The sequence below is a fragment of the Lissotriton helveticus genome, chromosome 4_1, assembly GCF_964261635.1.
Source record: "Lissotriton helveticus chromosome 4_1, aLisHel1.1, whole genome shotgun sequence".
NCBI lineage: Eukaryota > Metazoa > Chordata > Amphibia > Caudata > Salamandridae > Lissotriton > Lissotriton helveticus.
In genome coordinates this window covers 426,412,603-426,437,082 of record NC_136063.1, presented here as the reverse complement: position 1 = coordinate 426,437,082, position 24,480 = coordinate 426,412,603, and the positions used below count along the sequence as shown (strand labels likewise).

The 24,480-nt window shown below is 45.0% G+C and overlaps 1 protein-coding gene across 1 annotated transcript in view; it reads left to right on the top strand.

The window, feature by feature from the left end:
* The window catches only part of POP1 (POP1 ribonuclease P/MRP subunit), a 514,990-nt gene that overhangs the window by 458,589 nt on the left and 31,921 nt on the right, over positions 1–24,480 (top strand). The window contains exon 15 of the mRNA XM_078686978.1: positions 11,567–11,857. Within this exon, the coding sequence (XP_078543104.1) occupies positions 11,567–11,857 (291 nt within the window). The remainder of the gene's footprint in view (positions 1–11,566; positions 11,858–24,480) is intronic.

Below are 24,480 nucleotides of genomic sequence, written 5' to 3'. Positions count from 1 at the left end.
CAGGACTGGAATCACAGACAACAAATCTGTGCATTTCTTTGAAATTCCCTATTGTAATCTCCATGGGTTCAGTAACTGGGGTACTAATCTATTGATTAGATACACCCACTACTTGGATTGCTTCTCCCGAGAGGGGTAGGTTTGGAACATCTGCTGTTCTTACAGTAGATCGGGTAGCACCAGTGTCCAATAGAAAGGTGACATCATTGCCTTCTACCTTTCCTTCAATGTATGGCCCTGGCTGGTCTACCGGCAAGGAGGCGCCAAGTACGCACTCCCCGTCCTCCCCTCTCAGGCCCCGTCAGTAAGGTTCATCATAGAGGAAAGTGTCATTCAACAGAAATTGCGAAGTTGCTGCATTTCTATCCTTCTTTCCTCCCCAAATTTCTATGTCTTCACCCTGCTGTGCTTTTTCCTTAAAATTCGGTCTAAGTGCTCGGGGCAACTGATTCGCCTTTACCTGTTGCTGGGTCTTTCGTGGCTTTTCATTCTGCGTCTGTGGATTTAAATCATTAGTTTGGGGGTTACTGTTTTGTGCGTATGGACACTCGTCTCTCCAGTGCCCTATCTGTCCGCACCCGTGGCAGGGGAATTTCTTTTTAGCTTCCTCTCGGCTCATTTTTACTTTGGGCTTCCCTCCACCCCCAGAACCTTGGTTTTGGGTATTAGTATTCATTTTATTTAACTGCTTTTCTTGTTGCTCAGCTAATTTTACTTGTACCCACATGACTTTTTCCTTTAAGGCCTTTCGTTTGTCAGCCATCTCATCCTCGCAGTACTTGGCGTACCTTAAAATCTCATCTATTTTCTTAGACTGCCAACAAATTTTATTGTCTTTGATCCATTGACAAATTTCAGGTCTTAAACCGTTTACAAACCTGTAAATGAAGTGGGTCATGTCCTTCATCTCAATGTTATCTATACCGCTGTACGTTTTGAACACCTGCAACAGTCTTTCATAATAGGAATGCACAGTTTCATCCCTATCCTGGGTAGTTCTATCTATTCTGGTCCAATCAGTTTCTTTTGCAGGCACCTTTCCTTTCAGATGTAACATTACCTGATTGTATTTGTTCATTACATCATCAGAAGGAGCCCCTGTGAGAGGGTCCCTCGGGTATTCCTTACTAGGCCAATCAACAGCAATTTTACATTCCGTCCACAAATCTACGGGAACTACGATATCGAAAAGCCCATCCAGATCTTTCCACAGGCATTTTTGAACCTTCACGTACCTCTCAATCTGTCGGTACCAATCTACAGGCTTCTCTCGTAATTTCAGGAAGTCATTAGTAAAGGACACAATATCCTGTCTGGACCATGGAACGTGCACATACTTTCCACCTGGCACCTCTCGCATGGGATATAACTGTTCTGGTTTGTCAGCTTCTTTTAGAACATACTCAGAAGTCATCTGTTTGGACCTAACCTCCTCCTTTTTCTTTGCCCACCTGGCTTTCCACTTTTCTAATTCTCCCCATTTTCGCAGTACGTTCAACAATTCTTTGATATGTACCTTCTTTCCTGACACATTCATATTTTCCAGATCTTTGTCTGAGAACTCTGCTCTATAGGGTTTCTTCAAGGGCTTTGATTTTGAAATATCTATTCCCATACTAGCCGCAGTGTCTGTTAATTTCTCATGAAACACTCTGGTATTCCGGGTAAGATTCTTACTAATAAACAGCAGTTCTTCTTCAGAAAAGGTATTTAGTCTGTCCAACCCCACATTTCCAGCCATCAGTTCTTCCAATTCTATTCTTAATTTGTAAATATCTAATGGTCTCGACGGGGAATTTGGTTTCTCTAGTTCTCCACTCCATCTCTCGATTTCTTCAGGAGTTACTACAGTGGCACGTTTAGTACCAGAAGCTAACTCAATCTGCACTTCTCCTGAACTGAGAGGAGTGTGTCTTCTCTGTGAACCCCTTTCCAGCTCTCGTACTGGCAAATCCATCAAGGAAATTACAGATTCGCATTCGCTGGTCTGATCATCTACAATTAAGGGCTCTTTTCTTGGCTGTACTATAGCCGGGGTAATAATCGGTGTCTTGGGACACCCCTGTTTATCCCCATACAAAGGAACGACTGGTCCAATAGTTACTGGGATGATCAGGGCTTCAGGACTTGTATTTAGCTGGGTGATTTTCTGAATTAATTCAGTTCTCTGTTTAATTAATGCCTCTTGCTCTCTCTCCTGTAGTATTCTTTCCAGACTTATTTCAGGTACTATTTGCGGGGTCAGGGTCGGGGCAGTTGGATGCGTCATACTTGGTCCCTCACCATAATTAGGTTTCATAAATGGATTTCCTGTGCTCAAAGGTCTCGGCATCTCCTGATAAGGAGGTATTTGACAGCCGTCTCTTACATTTACAGGTTTAGGCCCCACCTGGTAAGGAGGTCTCAGGCAAGCATCCCTTACACTAGAAGATCGAGGTCCTTCATTATAAGGAGGTGGATTTTTCATGAACAAATCGTCCAGTAAATCGTCATCTGAATCCCCTCCGGTCATCAGATGCTTAGTCTTTTCGGTCCTTTTCCCTCCCATGGGATCTTCTAGGGCCATCATAGGGTACAGTCCCTCTACTATCATATTCTGCCTCCACTCTTTCATTCTTTTCTCTCGGGTTTCGGGTTTTACTTTAGGATACCATTTGGTTAACCCTTTATCCATTCGGGGCTTGTCTCTCTCAAAAGCCTCTATCTCCCATTCCTCTAAGGCTTCGTACTTCGTTAATCTGGGTCTGGGATGTAAATCGTTCATTCGGGTTCTTAAATTGAACACAATCCTGCCATTAAATGTACCCTCTAACGGAAATGCCAAAATTCCGTCATTTTCAGTGTATTCCACCCAATTCTCCAACCACACACAAGAGTGGTACCCTTTATCAAACATCATGAAAGATGCGGGAGTATTAGGTGGAGGAATGACAACACCATCTCTAGTTTTAATAGGCTTGTCTTTTTTTAAATAATTCTTCACTTTATCTACTAAAGTCATTTTTCTCTTACTTCCGTACATAATGTCGTATCTACGACCCTTCCACTTCTCTTTTCCAAACCCTAAATATTTTGGATCAGGTCTAGTCTCCGGGTTAGTTATATGCCACATATACTTTTCCGCAAACGATTCTGTGTTTACAAAATCACTCCCAATCCAAATGCGTCTTTTATTTTCGTGCCTCCAATCAAATGCGCGATTTCAAATAACCTCGACCAATGGGTGCGCGGCCTTTTCGCGAGACAAGTTCTCACACTTCGGCACTCACCCCTCTTTTACAATACTAGCTCCTCTACACACCCGCTGTCTCTACCAATCCCAGCGCGGCACAGAGTGACGTCAGAGCAGCTCCGCAACTGACTCCCTCTTTCACAAGGTAACGGAAACTTTTATTTCTTTCTTAAAGTGCAAGTGCGTTATTTAATTTACAACGTAGAAACATTCGCCATTGTACTCGAGTGTCTAGACAGGAAAGATTTGTTTTAGTGCAAGTAAACCTATTTCGTTTACTTTTCATACACTACGGATAGGTCTCTTCTGCCTACCCTTCACTCAAGCATTAGAGAACCTGTTACTCCTTTTGACTCATCCACTTCTTTCCGGGATATATACTAAGTCTAAAGTTTCACTAGTGGACTCCTTTGCTATCAATCAAGCTTAGATGAACCTGCTACTCCTTCCGTGTGACCCTTACTAGGTTATATCACAATAGAAGTTTTGCAAGCGAACTCTTTGCTATCATTTATTCAAACATACATTCAGAAAACCCTAATCAGTGCTTCCAGCTCTGCCTAACCTGCACCAATTTTCCTTGAGCCAATGACCTCAGTGCAAAGTGGATTCTCCTCACCACTCGCTATTCAATTCCCCGGGGATTCCAGACAAACATGTAACAATTACTAACGAGTTTTGTTAAAACATATATCAATATAGCAGCAAGAAAAACAATTTAAAACATTTCATAATTTAAAGCAAAAACATTTCACGTGATTGATCAATCTAGCAGCAATAAAATGTTCACAGTTTAGCAGCAAATAATCTTTTTGCAGCATCCAACCTACCTATCTTAACTAGTCCTACCTAACTTTAACTAGTCCCTAACCATAGCTCTGCTACCAGAAAAATACTGATAGCGCGCGCAGGTCACCCGGCCAACAATTTTACCTCATAAACTTCAATTTACCATATTATTAATCGGGTGACCATACACTCTACTACCAGTATCCCTTCCTATTTATTTCCAGTGTACCCGACTTACCATTCCACCATTACGGGTACCTAAGATCACAATGGATCAGGGAGCTAGCTGTAAAAGAAAAGGCAGACACCAAAATACTTATACTTTATATATTCTATTTGTACTTTTATAACCACAAACTCAAGAAGTTTTGAAAACCTTTATCTAAAATTCTTCAATCTCAGAAAGCATGAGGTTCACAATGAACAAACAGTCGATAACCAAAATCATAAAGAGCACATATCCATAAAGGAAATAGATCAAACCAACCATTTATGAGTCTACAGTAAGGTAAGAACAAGGAACCTGCTAGGCAGCAATTTCAGAATTTTAACTTAGTAAGGAGAGACTAAAGGACGGGGAAGAATAAAGAACATACTAGAACTTCACAGTGAAATATTTCCCCATAAAGAGGAACTACAGGTAAGGTGCAAATAGACCGTACTAATAAACCGGTGTAATTACTTGAATCAATTAAAAGATGGGTAAAACAAGGAACATCGGTATATCATGACCTGAAAAGGAAATTAACTTAAAGGATGGGAAAAATGGAACATGCTAGAATAACAACAATTTTATGTATGACTTGTTCATTCAGAGATGCGAAAAGCATGGAAATCAAAAATGCACGAGTATGACTTTATTGAAGCAAAAGGAAGGAAATTATAGAAGGTGCAGAGTAGAGTTTTTCAGCACTATATTTACCTAAAGTGGTGTGAAGACCAACCCTGGCCACGGGTCAGTTAAGGACGGGAGGACCCCCCAAGGAAGGACAGTCGCCGGTAGAACAGAAAGGACGGAAGGGACTCCCCAGGACAGGACAGGAAAACCCAGATTAGGATCAGGACAGGACCACCAAGGCACGACCAGCACCCGCAGTTCGGAAGCAACGCCTGCGCTCCACCCTCTCTGCAGCTATCAGTCAGAACCCCGATTGGGTTATCGATCTCCCCAGCAAAGTGCTCCGCCAGCACTTAAGGTTTCTTTAACAAAACCCTTGAGTCTATGGAAATTTCGGACAGAGTGCTCCGCAGCCCTCTGTATCAAGTCACCTATTGAGTGCGTTGGGTCAGTGACAGGTCAGCTATTCGGACAAGTCGGACAATTTCTCTAGCTAAACCTAGGCTAGTTATACTGTTTTCGGGTCAGTTTACCACCCCCCAAATGTTGCAAGTGTCAGAATCCCCAATTCCGATTGGTCCCCAAGTAGGATAGGTCAACACACCAACCACATTTCACCTTTACAAGTCTCCATTTACATATTCTGGGACCGCCTATTGAATTTGGGGTTCCCATGAGAAGTTCTACAGAATACAATGGAATATATACAAGTGTATCTTTTGCAGGACAGTTCAGCTTCGTTCTGCTGGGTCGCAGGTCACTCTCTCAGGAGCATCTTAGCTGTGGCTGCCAGCTGGCTGAGTTCCACTGTTCAAGGTTTTCTTCCCTCTGCCAGGGTGACATGTGCAGTAGGGACTTCTAAGATGGGGTTTGCTTCCCTCCCAGGCCCAAGAGTTACGGTACATGAAAAGTAAGCGAAAACAAATTAGAAATACAAGAAAAAATGAATACACTGTATACCATGAATAACTACTCTATACCCCTTACTTTATAATAACTATAGCATTAGTGTTAGAGGCTCACGAAACAGTAGCGCAAAAGCAGCAGCGCAAGCTTCGGCATGTGAGAACACAAAGCGGCCATCTTAATGCTAGTGCGCAAGTGCAAGAGATTCCCACCAGAACTGCGAGTACGTCACATCACGTGATTGTGATCGACGCATGCGCAGAAGAAAATCCCGCCAAGCAGCGGCCATTTTAATGACAAGCGTTTGTTAATGTTAATACACACATACGCAAGCATCTCTCGGATACCCCAAATGTCAGAATAAAAGGGAAATTAGTAAGACAAACAGGTTGAGTTAATTCGTTATAGTTATTCGAGGTTCATGAGTACGAGCAAGTCGCGTAACGTGCAAAATCTTGCTCCATCAACTCCATAGCAGAAAATTGAGCCGGAGGAGCCGTGGAGTCATGTGTTTGTTAACGCCAAAAAGGGGGAACAGCAGAAGGCCCAGTAATCCAAATGGGAATTTAGAGAGAGTGCAAGATGGGTATAATGATGCCAAATGAGCGAAATAACATTCAGGGACATCTTAAGGATTTCAGGGGCCCTGGACTAAAAGTATTTTGGGGCCTCTGTAAAGAACAGCTTTCAATTTAGGATGCAATTTCAGCTCTTTCATGCCCCCTCCGCGCAGGTTACTGACAGTGCTCACGTACACTAGTCCAAATTCTAAATATGTTTACATCTAATATTTAATTATCACATCTGAAATGTGTGTTACATGTGTTTTCAGTATTATTATACAGCAGCAGCTCACTAATATTATTACAAATAATCTTTATGACCTCTGCCCATTTTTAGGTCTCAGCCTGCGATGGCTGCACTTGCGCAGTCTCGCTGGCGAGATTTAATGAGATAGAGGAGAACATCACTAGCAAGGTTAAGCCCGCCCCTCTTCTCCATTGGCTGGGAAGAGGTCCTAGTGACGTTCTTCTTTCTATCTAAGCCCCGTCCTTTTCAGACTGGGGGGCGTGTTTTTGACTGTTGTTTACGTTCCTTGATCCCTTGTTTGCCGCTGCTTCTGTGTAATGTTTACAGTGTACTGTGTTGCTGGGCGCAATGCCGCCAGACCCCGCTCCCTGTGAGCAGAGGGGTCTGCCGGCCGCGACCCTGGAGCCGCGCGCAAGATCTGCCGTGCCTAGATTTTTAAACCAGGCACACCCATCAGTGACCCACTTTAGTATACAAATAGTTGACTTCATCCTATTTGGCAAAGTGGTGTAATGCATTTAAGGGGCCATGAATGAGTCATGTGGCATGGGATGCTTGTATGTCTAAATCCTAGACATGAACCTTGAGGTACGTCAAGGACGCTCCCAGATGCTCATACACAGGCTTCGTTTGCCCACCGTGGACAGAAAAGGAACAGCATCCGAACAGATGGCACAAAGGCGCTTCTGCTGCCTCGGTGATCTCAACAAAATGGTGGCCGCCGCCAGCGGGCGCCTGTGCATAGCAGCTGCTACGTCCCGGCCTTAAGGGCGATGGCGGGCGGCGGGGGAAGTGGCTGAGCTGCGCAGGGGAGGCGATCAGTACGAGGGATGTGGGACCGCACACGTGTGCACCAGTGTGTGTGCTCTGGGGCCTGCCTGTCACCGGGGTGACGCGGAGAATAAACCTGGAAGCTGTGGGGGAGGGGGCACTAAGTAGGGATCATAAATGTGATTCTGAAAGCAGTCCTTTCCCCTGTACGGCCCCATAAAATGTGAACATGTTGACACTTTATGTTCTGTTGCACTCACGACCTCCAGAACCCAGCTGCTCGACAGTGGCTGTTCAAAGTCTCATTAACTCGCGCCTGTCGTCGTACCTCTTCTTTTGAATGTGGGCATGCCCGACTCGGGTGGTGAGGGCACACCGCAGCTTGGGCCCGGGCATGCATGTATTCCCCTTCCCTCCAGCGGTGTCGAGGGGGAGTGCTGGCACGGAGCGCGCTGTCAGTGAGCACTTGTGCATAACGCTATAAATGTGTTCAATTTTACCGTTGCCTGCTGTTAATTACACTTTTGGTTTGCGCCAGACGATGGTCTATAATAATCCATACGGGAGCCCACCTAATGTATACATTTTCTTATAGTTCACTGTCTGGCCCCTGTCACTCACATCAACTGCTCGCAAGTTAAAACTCAAACAATTGTTGTGAGGAAGACGGCTGCCTTACCTCCGGGGCGCATAACGGAAACGAACATGCAACGATGTCGCAACCACCCAATGCTTCTTGGGACATGAAGTAACTGTGTTCAGGCCGACTGACATCCCCGTGTACCATGTCTTCACAGAGGAAACCCGGAGTGAACCTGGAAGTCAATCCAGAGGACACGGGAAGTAAACAGGAGGAACCAGTAAAAGAAGGAAGAACCCTGGAGGCGGGGTCTTTGACCAGCGAGAGCGAGGACGTACGAGGAGTGAGAGGAGACGCCGAACATGGACGCGAACCTGGAGAGGACCCCGTGGAGTTCCAGACGGAGACGGGACCTGCCGTATACCAGGAAGACGACGAGGCGGGAGACCGGTGGACTGAGAAGTGTTGGTACCCGCCGGAGGAGGCTGGAGAGCGGCCGCAACTCGAGGAGAGAGTTGCGGCGGAGCCGGTGAGTGGGGCGGGCACTGGGAAGTTGTGAGAGGAGTCGAGTTGTGTGTGTGGAAGGGGAGGCGGGTAGACGTAGGAAACAGGGGTGCCTGGTTTGTTTCACCCGGATACTACCCACGACACGCCGTGTAGACTCTTAAATAATAAAAACGGCACAAACAAGGCTGCATGTTCTTAGTGAACCACCACTATAGCCCTCTAATACCCGACCACGGAAGCCTTCAGGAACCTTTCTTCACTATTTTCTTCTTTAGTTATTCCCTTCCCTTCCTCACCCGAGCACTTTCTTTTCCATGACTCAGTTTCCCTTCACTTACGGTGCAGTGACTGGTACACTTTAAACCCCAAATGGTACAGAGTGACTGACGGCTCCATTTATCTTTCTCTTCTATGAGCCTCCGGGGAGACCCCATCCAGTCCGAAGACGAGGAGCCAGGAACATCAAAGATTGACCGCTCATCATCCAGTAGTTCCGAAGAAGACCAGGAAGATAGACCCCCTGTATCATTGACTATTCCAAGTACTGTAAATAAAACACTTCCTTTTGGATCATATATACAGCCTCCTCGCCTGTTTGTTAAGCCTGCGCTCCCACATTTGTCATCGTCTAAAACTAGATTACCCAGGCTGAAACAAGGTGGCTAACTTGGCTAGCGCCAATTCGACCCCAGGTTTCGTCATCGGAGTCTGAATTTTTAACCATCAGGTCTCGCAAGCTGAGTGGCGACGTTTGTTAGTTTGGATACATCATTTTATATTTCTTTTCTCCTTCATTCTACCAGTGGCAGGTTTTTTTTGGGAGGCGGTGTAACTTTTTTTCTTTCTAAAGCAGGCGTTTTGCTTTACTTAGGACCACGGTCCATCCTCTTGAGTGCGCTTGTTCATGGGGTGACACAGAGCTGCGGATTGGGGTGCATATCTTTACACGACTTTGCTGCAGTATTTGGCTAAAATCCATCTTCTGCCGTGACCTTACAGTTGTGATGGATCAGTCATTGGGCTTAAGTGCTTGCTGTGCAAGGACTTGGGTTTTTTACTAGGGTTGCAACGTGGACTGCACCTTACAATGGCCTGCAGTGTGTCGGCCTCTCCAGCACCACTGTCGTAGGAACGGCACCCCCTTCTGTAGTGTGTAAACTGTGGCTACTCCCAGCCCTGAAGACTGTATCGTGTCATCTGCTCCGAGTCTCTCCTTGGCTGTAGTGGGGGTGATGCTCCTTCGTTTATGGTGCGTTTGTGAAACCTTGATAGCAAAAGCTTTCACTTATGATGGGCTCCTGGTCAGTGGTTTCAGCAATGGCCTCTTTGTCCTGCAATAAACCTCATGTTCATGGCCCTATATTCAGTTCTTAGGGGATCACTGCTTGTTAGCAGTTGTGCCGGCTTTCGTCTCCTTTAACTTCTCATAGTGTCGGCGAGACTCCTAGGCCGCGATCTTAGTAGATCGTTTGCGTAGTCTCTTCGCATGTGTTAGCAGCTTGTTCTTTCAGTTTCTCACCGTGGTCTTGTAATTCATCCTTTGGTCTGTTCTCAATGGCTCCATTGTCCTATAAGATCCTGGCGATTCCTCCCGCCCCACAGACTTCCGGAATAGATTGTATTTTGGTTGTCCTGCAGTGTGTATTGGCGAGGGAGCCTCCTGAGTCTTGCGACCCCCTCCTCCTGTAGTTTGTTGTGACCCGCAGGCCCTCGGTGCATCTCCTCCTCTTGTCCTGCAGTGTGTAGCGGTGACAGTGCCACCTCCGCCAGTTAGCTTCTCAACTTGTTCCAGATCCAAGTAATCGCTGTCTTTGTTTGCAGTGCAGACCAGTTCGTACCAGTCCCTCTCGGTCTTCCTCTCTACCAGAAGAGCATATGTTGCGTTGGAGTGCTGTGTACGTTTATGTAGGGGTGGTTAGAGTTAGGCCAGCGGGCCCCTGTTGAGCCTGGTGTGGGGCTCTGTGTGTGTGGGTGTGTGTGTGTGTGTGTGTGTGTGTGTGTGTATGGCTCTGTGCGTGTGTGTATGGCTCTGTGCGTGTGTGTGTGGCTCTGTGTGTGTGTGTGTGTGGCTCTGTGTGTGTGGCTCTGTGTGTGTGTGGCTCTGTGTGTGTGTGGCTCTGTGTGTGTGTGTGGCTCTGTGTGTGTGTTTGGCTCTGTGTGTGTGTGGCTCTGTGTGTGTGTGTGGGGGGGGCTGTGTGTGTGTGTGTGTGTTTGGGGCTGTGTGTGTGTGTGGCTGTGTGTGTGGCTGTGTGTGTGTGGGGGTGTGTGTGTGGGGGGGCTCTGTGTGTGTGTGGGTGCAAATGCAATAGGTTCTGAATTTGCCAGAAATTAAGCTATTGGCATCGTGAATGACAATGCCATTTATTTATCTGTTTTCAAAACCAACACATAAATAAAAATGTTGTCATTTACAATGCCAATAGCTTTAACTTTTGCAAAGGCGAGACCGTTGCATTGTAAATGCTTGTTCATATGTGAGGTCCTGTTTTGATCTAAAAGAAGCTTTGTTTTTGGACGTTGAATGGTGTTGAAAAACAAACATTTCTCAGAAAAATGTTTTTTATAGACTCCCATCCATCACACAGATTAAAAATAAACAAAAGGAAAACGAGATTTTTCAAGAATTATTCAAGGTCATCAAGGAAAGACTGGCTACAAAACAGAGATGGCTCTATCAGGGCCCCCTGAAAGGCTGGGACCCGGGGCAGGAGGCCATTTTGCCCATAACTTAAAACGTCTCTGACAACATTTAGAGCAGCAAAGAAACATGGCATGAGCCGACAGCCTAACCTTCGTTTGTAAGCGTGGTCATTTTGCTAGCAAGAAAGAACAGAGACGGAGCATCATTCTTGTAGAATCTCTTTCACATGCAACAAACCCTATCTGACACAAATGGTGGACAGGTGTGGATAGAGTGCCTCCACGGATGAAAATAAGCATACTGAACCATGCTTAATTCAGTATACTTAATATCTGACTCCTTTTGGATTTTCATGTAAGTTGACTTGGGAAAATGTTGAAACAAGTGTGTGAATAAAACAGCAGGTTACCAGGAGATAGTGACAGGGGTTTATGTCCACGAGAACTAAAGTCATCATTAAGTTTGAATTTATTCATTTTTTTGCTTTTATAGACGTCCACCTGCCAAGAGAACAAATTATGTCAAGCATGGTTCTGTTGCACCATTTCTTTGTCCGTGGAAACAATTAACACACGACTGGGAAGCCCGCAACAAGGCTGAGACGAGGGCTAATATGGCAGTAACCATGGGAAGCAAATCCTGTGAAGATGAAATGCCTGTCTCCGCTAGCCGGACCCTTCTACCAGAAGACAGTGCTTGTGTGGAGATGGAAACAATTCAGGATAGCGCATCTTCACAAGCGGAAGACACAGATCAACAAAGCATCTCTTTCTGTGTAGTCCGGTGCGTATTTGTTGATACAAAACCTTTTGCAAGTATGACATCGTTTCCTGTTTGTCCTATTTTTGTAATCCGACGTACACTTGTGTTGTAGATGTGTGTGTGCATCTGTTTATCTAATTTCATGCCATTATCTACGCAATTTCTTAAGTTTGATAGGTATGTTTAAATTTTATTAAATGTGTAGACCCCTCTTTCTGATGCTCGAAACACGTACAACAATAGATGGTTCATGAGAAGAAGTAGGCAGCTTGGTTTTAGTGAAATGAGAACCTAATTTGTGATTCGATAATATTTCCATATTTTCAGTAGAGTACTTTAAATAAGTCAGTCTGGTAACCCCATTCCTGTGAACCAATATTTTATAATTCTACCAGAAATACAATTACAATTTAATATCTGTGCCATAATATACGGAGGCTGAATATCCTGTTGCCAAAATGTTAAATGAAGAAATACTCTCATCATCCCATCAATTTAATGAATTACTAGTTTTCTCCTTTACTGCCCTCTTCCTCCCCACCACCACCCAACATAACCCACATCATTTCATGTGTATCTGTCAGTTGAAATCCGGAAGAACTGAGTGTGCGAATTCAGACGCTTCTCCTAGGGTCCAGAATAGACAAGCCAGCTCTACAGTTGTAGCTCTTTTAACTATAGTCTGCTGCAACACATATTTTACCCCTGATTACCAGTCCACTTTGTTTGGGTTTTTCTGTTAGCATTTATAGTTTCATCCTTTTTGGTATATTAATGATGCAAGCTTCAGGTCCAGTAAACATGTATCTGTAGTGCAAAAGCAATTTACAAAAATGTTTGAAAATCTTTAAAGCAAAAGTTCTCGTAAGGGCTTCTTTTATCTGAGGCAAAGTAACAAAGGCACCATTTTTGGTAGATTGTATCTACAAGGCGTGTCTGTGCTTATCAGACTTCACTGAGCATCTCCTTCTCTGCAGCCTTTTGTAGCTCCAAGTCAACATTGAGTGCAGACATGCTTAGGCCTGCTGAGCTTTTGCATGCAGATAGTTCCTTTTACATGTATCTGGATGGGCAGTAGTATGAAGCATGGTTCTCTATTCACTGTGGACAGTATTTTGATCCTCTGCCTGATACCGGTCTCATGAAATGTTAGTAAAAAACTTCTGTGACACTCAAGAGTGAAATGTTACATAGTGCTCTCAGATCACCATTTGGGGTGTCTCTTCAAAAAGCACCTAGGAGTGCAAATTGCTGTGGCAAAATATTAACACAAGGTACTTATCTTTGGTAATGCTCTTTCTTGTGGATACTCTATCTAACACTGGATTTCAAACCATAGAATATTCCCTAGGCACCAGACTAGATCTGGACATTGTTACACAGCTGTGCTCCAACGTGCCGATAGGTGTGCAGGTCCGCATTGGCAGTATTCCGCCCATGTATATGATGGAGCAGAGCTGCATACAAACTCTGTCAGTTTCCTGCTTGACTCATTCTGCACCCTTGGATGCCGAGCACTAAACAATTGAAAGTGCGAGTGTGGAAAACTCTAATTTGGAACCTTTTAAGATGGCAAAAAGAGTCCTCTTCATAGAGCGGGTGGTGAGGATTCTGTTGCTAGACATACTATGCTCCAGAAAGAGTGTAATCGTAGATAAGGAAATTGTTCTTTTGATCGATACTAACTGCACATTCCTCACCATTTTAATAGATACCAAAGCAGTACCTCCCAAAAGAGTCTGGTGAGTCGGCTCAGACTAAAAAATCTTCCGGGACGAACAGGCAAAATGTCCTTCATATCGGAACTGGCTGTGAAGTCAGTAGTGCTTCATGAAAGTGTGCACTGATGCCTGCGTCGCCGCCTGACCGATTTCCAGCACAGGCACCATCTGTGCCAACACAGTGGCATCAGCATTTGTCTTGGTGGAACGAGCCCTCAGTACTTTTGAAGTCTGCCTCCTGGCCAGTGCGTAGCAGGTCTTAATGCAGGGGAGTGTCAGGGGAATGACAGAGTCCTTTTTCCTTACCTTTCTTTGCCCCAGAGAACCATACAAAGAGCTGATCATCCACCCGATAGTCTTGGTGCGATCGCTATAGAAGCTCTCTTGGGATCCAACTTATGTAGCCTCCCCTCTGAAACTTTGGGAGTGTGATGTTTTGCCCAACATGAAACAGTCACAACTTTTGGAAGAAAGTACGCCATAGTCCTCAACACTAACCTGTCTGGAAGAAAAGGTGGGAAGGCTGGCTGCACTTAGAGAGCCTTGACTTCACTCACAGCCAAAGCTGAAGTAATTGCAATGAGAAAGATGGTCTTAAGAGCCAGAAGAAGAAACGAACAGCTGCGGTTTGTTAGAAGGAGTGCACATTAGAAATGTCAGGACCAAATTAAGGTCCCACTGTGGTATCGGAAATTGTCTGGGAGGAAACTTGGCAACCTTTTAAGGACTTACGCCACAACAGGTGATTTAAACTCAGACAACTGGTCCAGCAACCGCAAAAAACGAGAACTGACAAATAAACTATAACAGTGCCCAATGCAAGGCTGTGCGGGTTCAAAGACAGAACAGACAGTAAGACATCATACCACTTGGCTTGTAAGGTTTCTATGGTGTGGACTCCACACCAGACCACAAATTTGTCCAAGGGCCCGGCATAGATGGACTTTGTTGAAGGACGCCTGGACCTGGGGATGACATCCACAACCACAGGTGACAGATCAAACACAGTCAGCTGCAGCTACTCAGTCTCTTCACATGGAGATGTAGGTACCACAGGTTCGGGTGCAGAACCCTGTCCTGCTGCTGTGACAGAAGATCCTCCGGCATTGGTAGCCTGATGGGAGGACAAATGCCCATGCCTAGAAGTTCTGTGTAGGACCCTCTCCTTGCCAAATCTGGAGCTACTAGTATGACTTTGACCCGGTCGGCCCTGATCTTCTTCAGAACTCGGGTCAGGAGAGGCAGAGGTGAAAAGGCTTTTTTTTATCTGTGGCAAAGTAATGGAGGCACCATTTCTGGTAGATTACATCAACAAGATGCGTCTGTGCTTTTCAGACTATTCTGAGAATCTTCTTCTTTGCAGCCTTTTGGAGCTCCAAATCAATATTGAGTGCAGACAACCTTAGGGCCTGATGAGCGTTTGCATGCAGATAGTGCCTTTTGGATGTATCTGTACAGGGTTCTTTTTACTGCGTATAGTAGTTTGATCCTCTGCCCCGATACCGGTCTCATGAGATGTTAGTAAAGAACGTCTGTGACACTTTCAAGAGAGAAATGTTACATGGTGCAATCAGATCAGCATTTGCAGTGTCTCCTTAAAAAGCGCCTGGGAGCGCAACTTGTAGTGGCGAAAGATTGACACTCTGCCAAGTCCTCAGGAAAAACTTTTGCGTAATAAATCTGCGGAACTAAAGAAAGAGCTACTTACCTTTAAATAATGCTCTTTCTAGTGGATACTCTATCTAACGCTAGATTTCTCACCCTAGAATATTCCCGAGGTGCCCGACTAGATCTGGAATTTTTTACACAGCCGTGCTTCTCCGTGCCGTTAGGTGTGCAGGTCCGCATTGGCAGTATTACGCCCATGTAAGTGATAGAGCAGAGCTGCATACAAACACCAACATCAGTTTCCTGCTTGACTCATTCCGCACCCTTGCATGCTGAGCACAAGACAATTGGAAGTGCCAGTGTGGCAATCTCTAATTTGGAACCTTTTTAGATGGCAACAAGAGTCCACTCCATAGAACGGATGGTGAGGATTCTGTGGCTATACAGAGTATGCTCCAGAAAGTGTGTAACCAAAGATAAGGAACTTGTTCTTCTGATCGATACTTCTAACAGCACAGTCCTTACTTTTTGAATAGATACAAAAGCAGTACCTCCCAAAGGTGAAGTCTTTTGAGTGGGATCAGACTAAAAAGTCTTCCAGGACCGAACAGGCAAAATAGGCTTCATATTGTTACTGGCTTTGAAGTCAGAAGTCAGTAGTGCTTCATGAAAGTGTGCATTGATGCCTGCTTTGCATCCTGACAGATTTCCAGCACAGGCACCATGTGTGCCAACACAGTGGCATCAGCATTTGTCTTGGTGGAACAAGCCTTCAGTACTTTTGAAGGCTGCATACTGGCCAGTGCGTAATAGGTCTCAAAGAAGGGGACAGTTAGGGGAATGACAGAGTCCTTTTTCTGCACTGCCTTACCTTTCTTTGCCCCAGAGAACCGTACAAATAGCTGATCATCCACCCGATAGTCTTGGTGCGATCGCTATAGAACCTCTCTTGGGATCCAACTTATGTAGCCTCCCCTCTGAAACTTTGAGAGAGTGATGGTTTGCCCAACATGAAACAGTCACAACGTTTGGAAGAAAGTACGCCCTAGTCCTCAACCCTAGCCTGTCTGGAAGAAAAGACGGGGTAGGGTAGCTGCACTGAGAGAGCCTTGACTTCACTCACAGCCAGAGCTGAAGTAATTGCGACGAGGAAGATGGTCTTAAGAGCCAGGAGAAAAAAAGAGCAGCTGTGCTTTGTTAGAAGGGAGTGCACATTATAAATGTCAGGACCACCCTCTGGGAGTGCCCGATAATCCAGAGGTTCTGGTCCAAAGCTACTGGAAAAATGGCGATGGCACTGGGTAAGCAGATCAAAACATTTCCGAAAGTGAGGCGACATCTCGCCCCAGCCAAATGCACAGCTTAAGTTGCGCCTTCATGGCGGTCATATAATTATTCCAATTTTCACCTTTTAATCCTATTAATCTGATTTTTCAAACATTTATTTGAATCTATGCAAAGTTCAATAAATCCACACGTGGAATAGGATGCCAATTTTCTATTTTCTTGTGTTGAAGGTGGGCCATCCGAACCTCTTCCAATAACACGACTGATGCAACTTCATCCAAGACAGTATTTTATTTAGGTAAAACCCAATGCATTTCGGGCCATTATTGCCCTTCATCAGGGGTCACTATAATAACAAAGAACAATAGCCATTATCACTTTAAGCCTTCATTAAACATAATGTAGCAACACTAATCATAGGTCATCTCAAACTGCATTCTAGAGTGCCATCCATCTCTTCCCCCATCTAAATCCCTCGGGAAGCAATCTCCAGCTCGAAATCAATAAACTCTGCGTGAAGCATGAACTGTTTACCCAGTGTATATTAAACAATATCATATAACACACTTTTTGTACCCGAGGAACAATAATTACATCCGTTTTTTCTCAAGACTCATATTACTGTTCCGATTACGCAAGCTGCTTATTCCTTTATCTTAACGCTCACCCACTTATGGCGCTTGCTAACTCCCTCACATGAAAACCATCCTGCGTTGTTAATACCCTCATTTTTATCTCACTGCTGCATCATACCACTCCTTTGACCCACAACCTATATTTCAAACCTCTCTCCACCCTCCTTCAATTTGGCGACTCACGGCAAAAGGGGGTCTCCTTAACGTTTGGGGGGCGACATACCTCACAGATATTGAGCACCAATAGTTGGCTCTAGGATATCTTCTTCTAAAACGGGCCATAGCCATGAAATGGGGTTCCCCAGACCCTCCGATGGTGGTGGGATGGACGGCTGAGATGGACCAAGCGATGCTTGCCGAGAAAACGGTCTATAAGCTCCGCGGGTGCCCTAAAAATGGGACAAATGGGGTGGTTGGAATGCCTTTAGAGGTGAAATTTGCAGTTCCCCCTCAGTAGATATGGCAATGGAAAGGCCACGTTCATGGCCCCAAAAACCTCTGTGATTGTCTCTAAATGTTTTATTCTATTGTAATCCTTTCATATTGTGAAGGAATGAAGGTTTTCATAATGTATGTTTCCTTGGTGGGACCGGACACCGAGTCTGCTTTCATGTATGTACTGTATACTTTGTCTATTATGTAACTTTCCCTCATGCTGCCGTACTATTGTAACATTACTGTGCTCTGCTTTAGTTTTTTTTCCTTTTTTCCTTTTTTCTTTTTCTTCTCTTTTTCAATCAATAAAATTTTAATAAAAAAAAAAGAAATGTTAGGACCAAATTAAGGTCCCACTATGGTATCACAAAGGGTGTGGGAGGATTCTTGGCAACCCTTTCAGAACTCGCATCACAACAGGTGATTTAAACTCGGACAACTGGTCCAGCAACCGCAAAAAAACGAGAACTGACTAATAAACTATAACAGTGCCCAATGCAAGGCTGTGCTGGGCCAAAGACAGAACAGACAGTAAGATATCAGACAGCTTGGCTTGTAAGGGTTCTATTGTGCGGACTCAACACCAGGCCACAAATGTGTCCCAGGGCCCGGCATAGATGGACTTTGTTGGACGACACATGGACCTGAGGATGACATCCACAACCTCAGGTGGCAGATCAAACACAGTCAGCTGCAGCCACTCAGTCTCTACAAATGGAGATATAGGTAGCACAGGTTCGGGTGCAGAACACTGCCCTGCTGCTGTGACAGCAGATCCTCCGGCATTGATAGCCTGATGCGAGGACAAATGCCCATGCCAAGAAGTTCTGTATAGGACCCTCTCCTGGCCAAATCTGGAGATACTGGTATAACTTTGACCCGGTCTGTCCTGATCTTCTTCAGAACTCGTGTCAGGAGAGCAGAGGTGAAAAGGCATATGGTAGTCCTGTTCTCCACTCTCGCCTGAATGTGTCTCCTAGAACTCATTCTTGGAAACTTCCATTCGCAGGAGTTTTGACATTGCACATTCTCAACTGTGGCAAAACGATCCAGCCAGATTCTCTCCTGCATTGTTGGAAGATACCCTGCGCCACCTCGGAGTGCATCTGCCACTTGTGAGCTGCCTTGCGCTACTAGCTGAGCTTGTCTGCCCTGGCATTTTAAGGTCTCCCCAGGTAGTTTAAGATCAGGAAAATGTTGTTACGCTCCAGCTAACTCCAGAGGCGTAGCACTTCCTGACACTAGACCCAGGACCCCACCACACCCTGCTTGTAGCAGTTCCACATATCAGTGGTGGTGTCTGTGAGTGCCTGCACTAGCCTTGCCTTGATGAATGGCAGAAAGGTTTTCAGCTCACGTAAATGGCATGCAGCGCCAACAAATTTGTATGGAGTCTGGCTTTTGCCGGACACCAGAGTATTCTGGTCTTCGCCTTTTCCAGATTACCTCCCCAACACAGCAGTGATTAATCTGTTACCACTGTCAACACTTGATGGTGAAAAGACAACAGTATGTCGCAGGTTAGGTTGTGGTTGAGCAGCAGCCATTGCAGAAAACTGGATGACATCTGACAGGTTTCCTTAGCTCTGGGCCCACTGAGACTTCAGATCCCGCTGCAGAGCCAGCATATGCCACGTGGTGAAGTGGATAAGCTGAATGCATGCGGTCAGCAGGCCAAGGAGACTCAGAGCTGCTCTGACCGAGATCCAGGGTCAAGCTGAAATATCTGAATCATAGGTCAAATATCCTGGACTCATTGCAGCAAAGGAAAGGTTCAGAGCTACATTTCGTCTACAATGGCTCCTTAAAAGGAGAGCATCTGCAAAAGAGTTGGTGTGACTTTGGCTCATTTATCGAAAATCCCTAATATGTCAGGAGGTTCACTGCCATTTGGAGGTGGTCTATGACTGACTGTGGTGTGCCCAGCGTCAATAGCTAGTCGCCGAGTTAAATATATTCCCAACCTCCAAAGAGCGTATTGAAGAGGCACAGGTGGTACAGAGAACGGATACGCCAGGTGTCTTCCCCACTGGAGGCCTCTGTCGATCCTTGGCCTGAAGGCACATCAGAGGGAACCTGAAAAGTGCTAAAAATGTGCAACATGGCATCTATATGCTGCTGCATTGCCGATGACCCAGGGAACTCGAGGTGCATCAGAAACAACTGTGGAAGAGGTTCTGAGCGAGATCAAGTAGCTTCATGATGCACTTGTAACTTCTCTGAGGATAGGGAATGGCATCATGGTGATGAGTACTGGTGGCCTTCGTGCACTTCAGTTTCAACATGGATTATGACTTTCCAAAAAACTTTAACCGCGAAGAGAACCTGATGTGGGAACAGCCTCAAGCATGGCAAATAGCCTAGAGCTGGACTTTAGAGGTTTCTTCTAATGGTTGGCGATGTACAGCTGCTCTTGATGGTACTAGATTGGCTTTGGGTTCATGAGGGTACATTCTTCATACGACTTGGAGTCACACCCTGAGCCCAAACACCAAAGGCACGTCTGCCACCAACATTTGTTTGAGACAGTCGCGGCTAGGTTTAAACCCTGTAGTTTTTAGAAGGGGACATTGTACCCTTGCACACTGGTTTTCAAATGTTTTTGGAGAAAAAACTCATCAACCGATTAGAAAAAAGAGTGGGGAGCTTAAGATCAGCATTTTAGGTCTCTGTGAGAAATTGATGTCGGCATGCAAGGGTGGCAATTAAATCCAGCTCTGCTCCATCATTTTGGAGGTAGAACCAAGCCAACGCAGAGCCACACAATGACACCCAGCAGCACGTGAGAGCACTGCTGTGAAAATATCCGGATCCAGTCTGATGAAAGGGGAATATTGTAAAGGAATATTCCAATCTGTGGTTAGAATTGTCCATCAGAAGGCATTTTGTTTTTCATAAAAAGCATTCCTTCTCTACAATGAAATATAATATCTAATCCATTTAACCCATAAATTCACGTTTTACACTTCCTACTAGTGGTTGGGAGAGCTGCAGCATAATCCAGTGCTTTCAGCTGGACTGCCAGTAAGTATTGCACACTACAGTGAATCTCACCTAGTTGACTTGGGCTTCTCAGGTGTGAGAACTTAACAATAAGGCGGTTTCCCTCCTTTTTAGTAGGTGGTCCATGCACATATGTATCTCTAACTCAACTATGAGCTTTGAGGGAAGCCAGTATGTCTTTTAGGTGGTCAGGGGCTATCCAATTGGGTGATGCCTATCTTTTACATTGAAGTGTGTAAATTAAGACTCTGGCTGAGCTCTACAAAGTTTGCTTTTGCATCCACGGGTGTCACAAGTGAACTTAGTTCTATGCACCAGCAATTGAATGTGACATAACAGATTGTTTTATCCCCACACACCCTCATTCAATACATAGTTGTTGTGATATCCATGCTTTTTATGTTACTGACAGTCTCTAAACAGGGTGCCAGGGACGCAGTGGTAATTTGTAAGTCAAACGTTGTTCTTTAGAATATCACACACAAGTACTGCACTAAGAAAAGTAACTTTATGCTTAAAAGTGTTTAATTCGGCAGGCTTATCCTATTGCTTAGCACATGTAAAATAACCACATAAAAAAGTATTAAAACGGCACTAATACATGTTGCTAACAGTGAAAACAGTTCAAACTTTTCTACCATGGTGGAACTATTGTCTAGCAACTTAACACCCTAAACCCTACATCTATGTGCTGTACTATGAGAGTATAGAGTAGCGTAGCTTTCATCTAGAATTTCTTAAGGAGATTCAACGCATAGCAAGAAGCTGTGATTATCAGTAGCCGGGAGAGAGTGTTTCCTTGAAAGAAAAACACACATTAACTCCTCTCCTCTTCAACTTGGCTCAGTATTAACTTTCAGTGCAGAACGAATTCTGCAGCAGTTCGGTAGTCACTGTCAAGATTTTCTTGCAGTATCTTACATCAATAATTTTGGGGGAAAAACCTCTCCTACCAAGTGGTCACTTGGCAGGCCTTTTATACTGTGCCTTATCTGATGTGGAGAATTTCTGACACGCCCTTAGAAATTTAATAACTGACGTAACCTGTGTATATCAATATGGTGGTCTTAGATGCATTATTATAAACAAATAAAGTAAAAGCAGGTCAGTTCAGACAACATTGTTTGTTATTTTTAGTATTTGACCTTGAAATAGAGATAACAAGACACTTGTCCCAGACTGATGCCGCATCACGTGTCTTATCAATGTCATTTTCTGAATGACTTGACACTTTTACTAGTTCTTGGAAAGATACGCACAGACAGCTTTTTCATCAAAGGCAGACATGAATGACTAGACAAAAATAGAGAAGGTGGAGTCTGCACTTATGGACTTTACGTCAAGTGAACTTTCCTCTCTGACACTCTTCCACTTCTCCTCCCTAAGGTAGATCAAAAGACCTTCCACATGCCAAATGATGCTAGTGGGTCTTTACTGGCCATGGTCCTTTTCATTTACAGATGCTTTTGGCCTGTGAGTACCCCTGTTTCCAACCCACGGTTGGGACAGAGAATATTGTTTGCTAGTATATGTACCTTGCACTGTATCATTCTGTGAATTTGCTCCCCTGATTTCTGAACAATTGTTATCTAACCATCTTGAGGCTTTCCAAATAGAAACTTGACATCCTTCAAATCACCAGAAAATGCTCCCCACGGTCTGTATAAGAGCAAAAGAAAAATTGGGGTCCTTGTGTTCTTTAGATGGCATGTTTATTTCCTAACAGGCTGGGTCTTGCATTTAGATGGGAAGCTTGCAAAATGCTTTAACTGCTATTGGAGTTGATTGGGGCTCAAAGAATTAATATGTTCAATGGCATGTGTGGCTGTAGATATACATGTGCTGCACACTGCTGCCTTCTAGTGCTAGATTAGGAGTTGTACAAGTTGTTATTTTTTCGAAGAATTCTTTCAAGTCACAAAGTAGAGTGACTCCTCCTGTCTGTGATACCGCGCATGGGCATTGATTCCTTTGTTAGATTGTTTTCTCTCCGCCATCTGGTTCGGATGTGTTTGCCTCTCCTCCGTGTTGGACTACCTTTTGGCACGACTTCTCGGTCCTATCCTGTCTTCGACGGTATAGTTTCGATTCCGCTTTTCCATTACTATGCTGCTTTAAATTCGTCAGTTCGGACAACGACCAATCGCCCCTCGGGGCGCCGTTCATCTCGAGCCTTCCATCCACGTGCACCGTCAGTGCTGAGGATGTGTTCCTGATGGATACCTTTTCGATTTTGCCCGCAGTGTCACGCCAATTACCCGCACACTGACCAACATCTTGTGTACTATCTTTGCCTTTTGCCAGATCATCGTGAGGCTGATTGTGACGCCTGCAAGTCTTACTGATCGAAAAAGACCTTCCAGAATCGGAGGGTGCTTGGGCTGGAAATGTGTCTTTGCACTGAAGACGACACTCCCAACATTTTGGGAGAAAAACATACCCAAAGAAGAGCATGCTTGTAAGGAGGAAGAAAAAAGCTTTATCCATCGAGGAAATTTCAGGCTCTGAGGAAGAATTGGAGTGCACCCCTCTCGGGTATGACATGAGTACTAGCGACCCTGTTCCTCCACCTAAAAAGACCTCCAAACCTTTGCCCTTTCCATTATTAGATGTTGTGAGACCACCACTGCCAACCTGGCCATAGTCCGATCCAAAAAGGCACTTCGGATGCCCTCACTCTCACATTCGGCACCAAAACCTTTCACCAAGGTTAAAATCCTCTGTATCAACCTCCTCAGATCAGGCACATGTGTCAGTTTTTTCCAACTCTTCGGAGTCAATCCGGCAACTGACTGTTTCTGTCTTGGTGCCGGCCAAAAAATATTATTCTGCTTCGAAAGGTTCAGTTCCGAAACCAACCAAATCTAAATGCTTGAAGCATTCTTCAGTTCTGACACCATCCTTGACAAAAACTTAAACATTCCACAGTTTCCTTGTCTCCTGTTAAGCCTATCCTGGAAACCATGGATATTAGACACAAGAAAATCCAGATTCAATACGGAACTGGGAGAATAATGGCCTCTCCTCCAATGAAGAGTCAGTTTACTTTTACAGAGGTTTTGGACACTTCTGTGTCTCTAAAAAAGAGGACACTGCTACAAGTCCTACTCATCATCCTCCTCCTCCACAGCCACCTCTCTACCTCCCTCACTTCCCCCACCATCACCACCTCTCCATTATCCCCTCCTTTCACTCATGCATCTCCACATCATGATCATATAGATGCTACACCTCCAGGCTCACCCAGTTCAAACACTAGGGGCATGGGAGACCCATTAGAAGACCAAGCCCCCATGGGATATATATGATAATGAGCCCTTAAAGCCTAATGAACACCAATGTCCTTTTCAGGAGACACATTTTGCTCAGATGCTCTGGCTTTAAGGCAGAAGTGCAACAAGCAGTTCTTAACATGCCATTTGACAAGGAATATCTGTTTAACAGACACTGCTAAAGCCATGGGTGCCTTGCACACTAATACATCTAGAGGCTCCTTTTGTCACTCGGGTTAAAGGGGTGGATTTAAATCCTCAAACACCGAGTCCTCCTCTTCTCAACAGAAGCAGGGCCAATCCACATATTCCAAAGGGTTTTTCAGGGGCTCCATGAGAGGTTGTAACAGTAAAGACAGAGGCAGGGGTGCTTCCACCCGTGAAGCATTCTCCACTGCAAAACACTAACTGCCTAACCATTCCCCCTGACCACACAACTCCTGTCGGGGGAAGACTTCAGTTTTTCCATCCAGTCTGGGAATCCATCACCACAGATCAATGGGTGCTAAAGTAAAGTAAAGTCCACATTTGTAAAGCGCACAATCACCCGTAAGGGTCTCTAGGCGCTGGGGGGCCGTCGGGAAGATTAAGCGAGCTATTGCCAAGAGTCACATGGTGCTGGGCTAACCTGCCGCCGGAGCCGGGGATCGAACCGTGGTCCCCATATTCCAGCATCAGTCGCC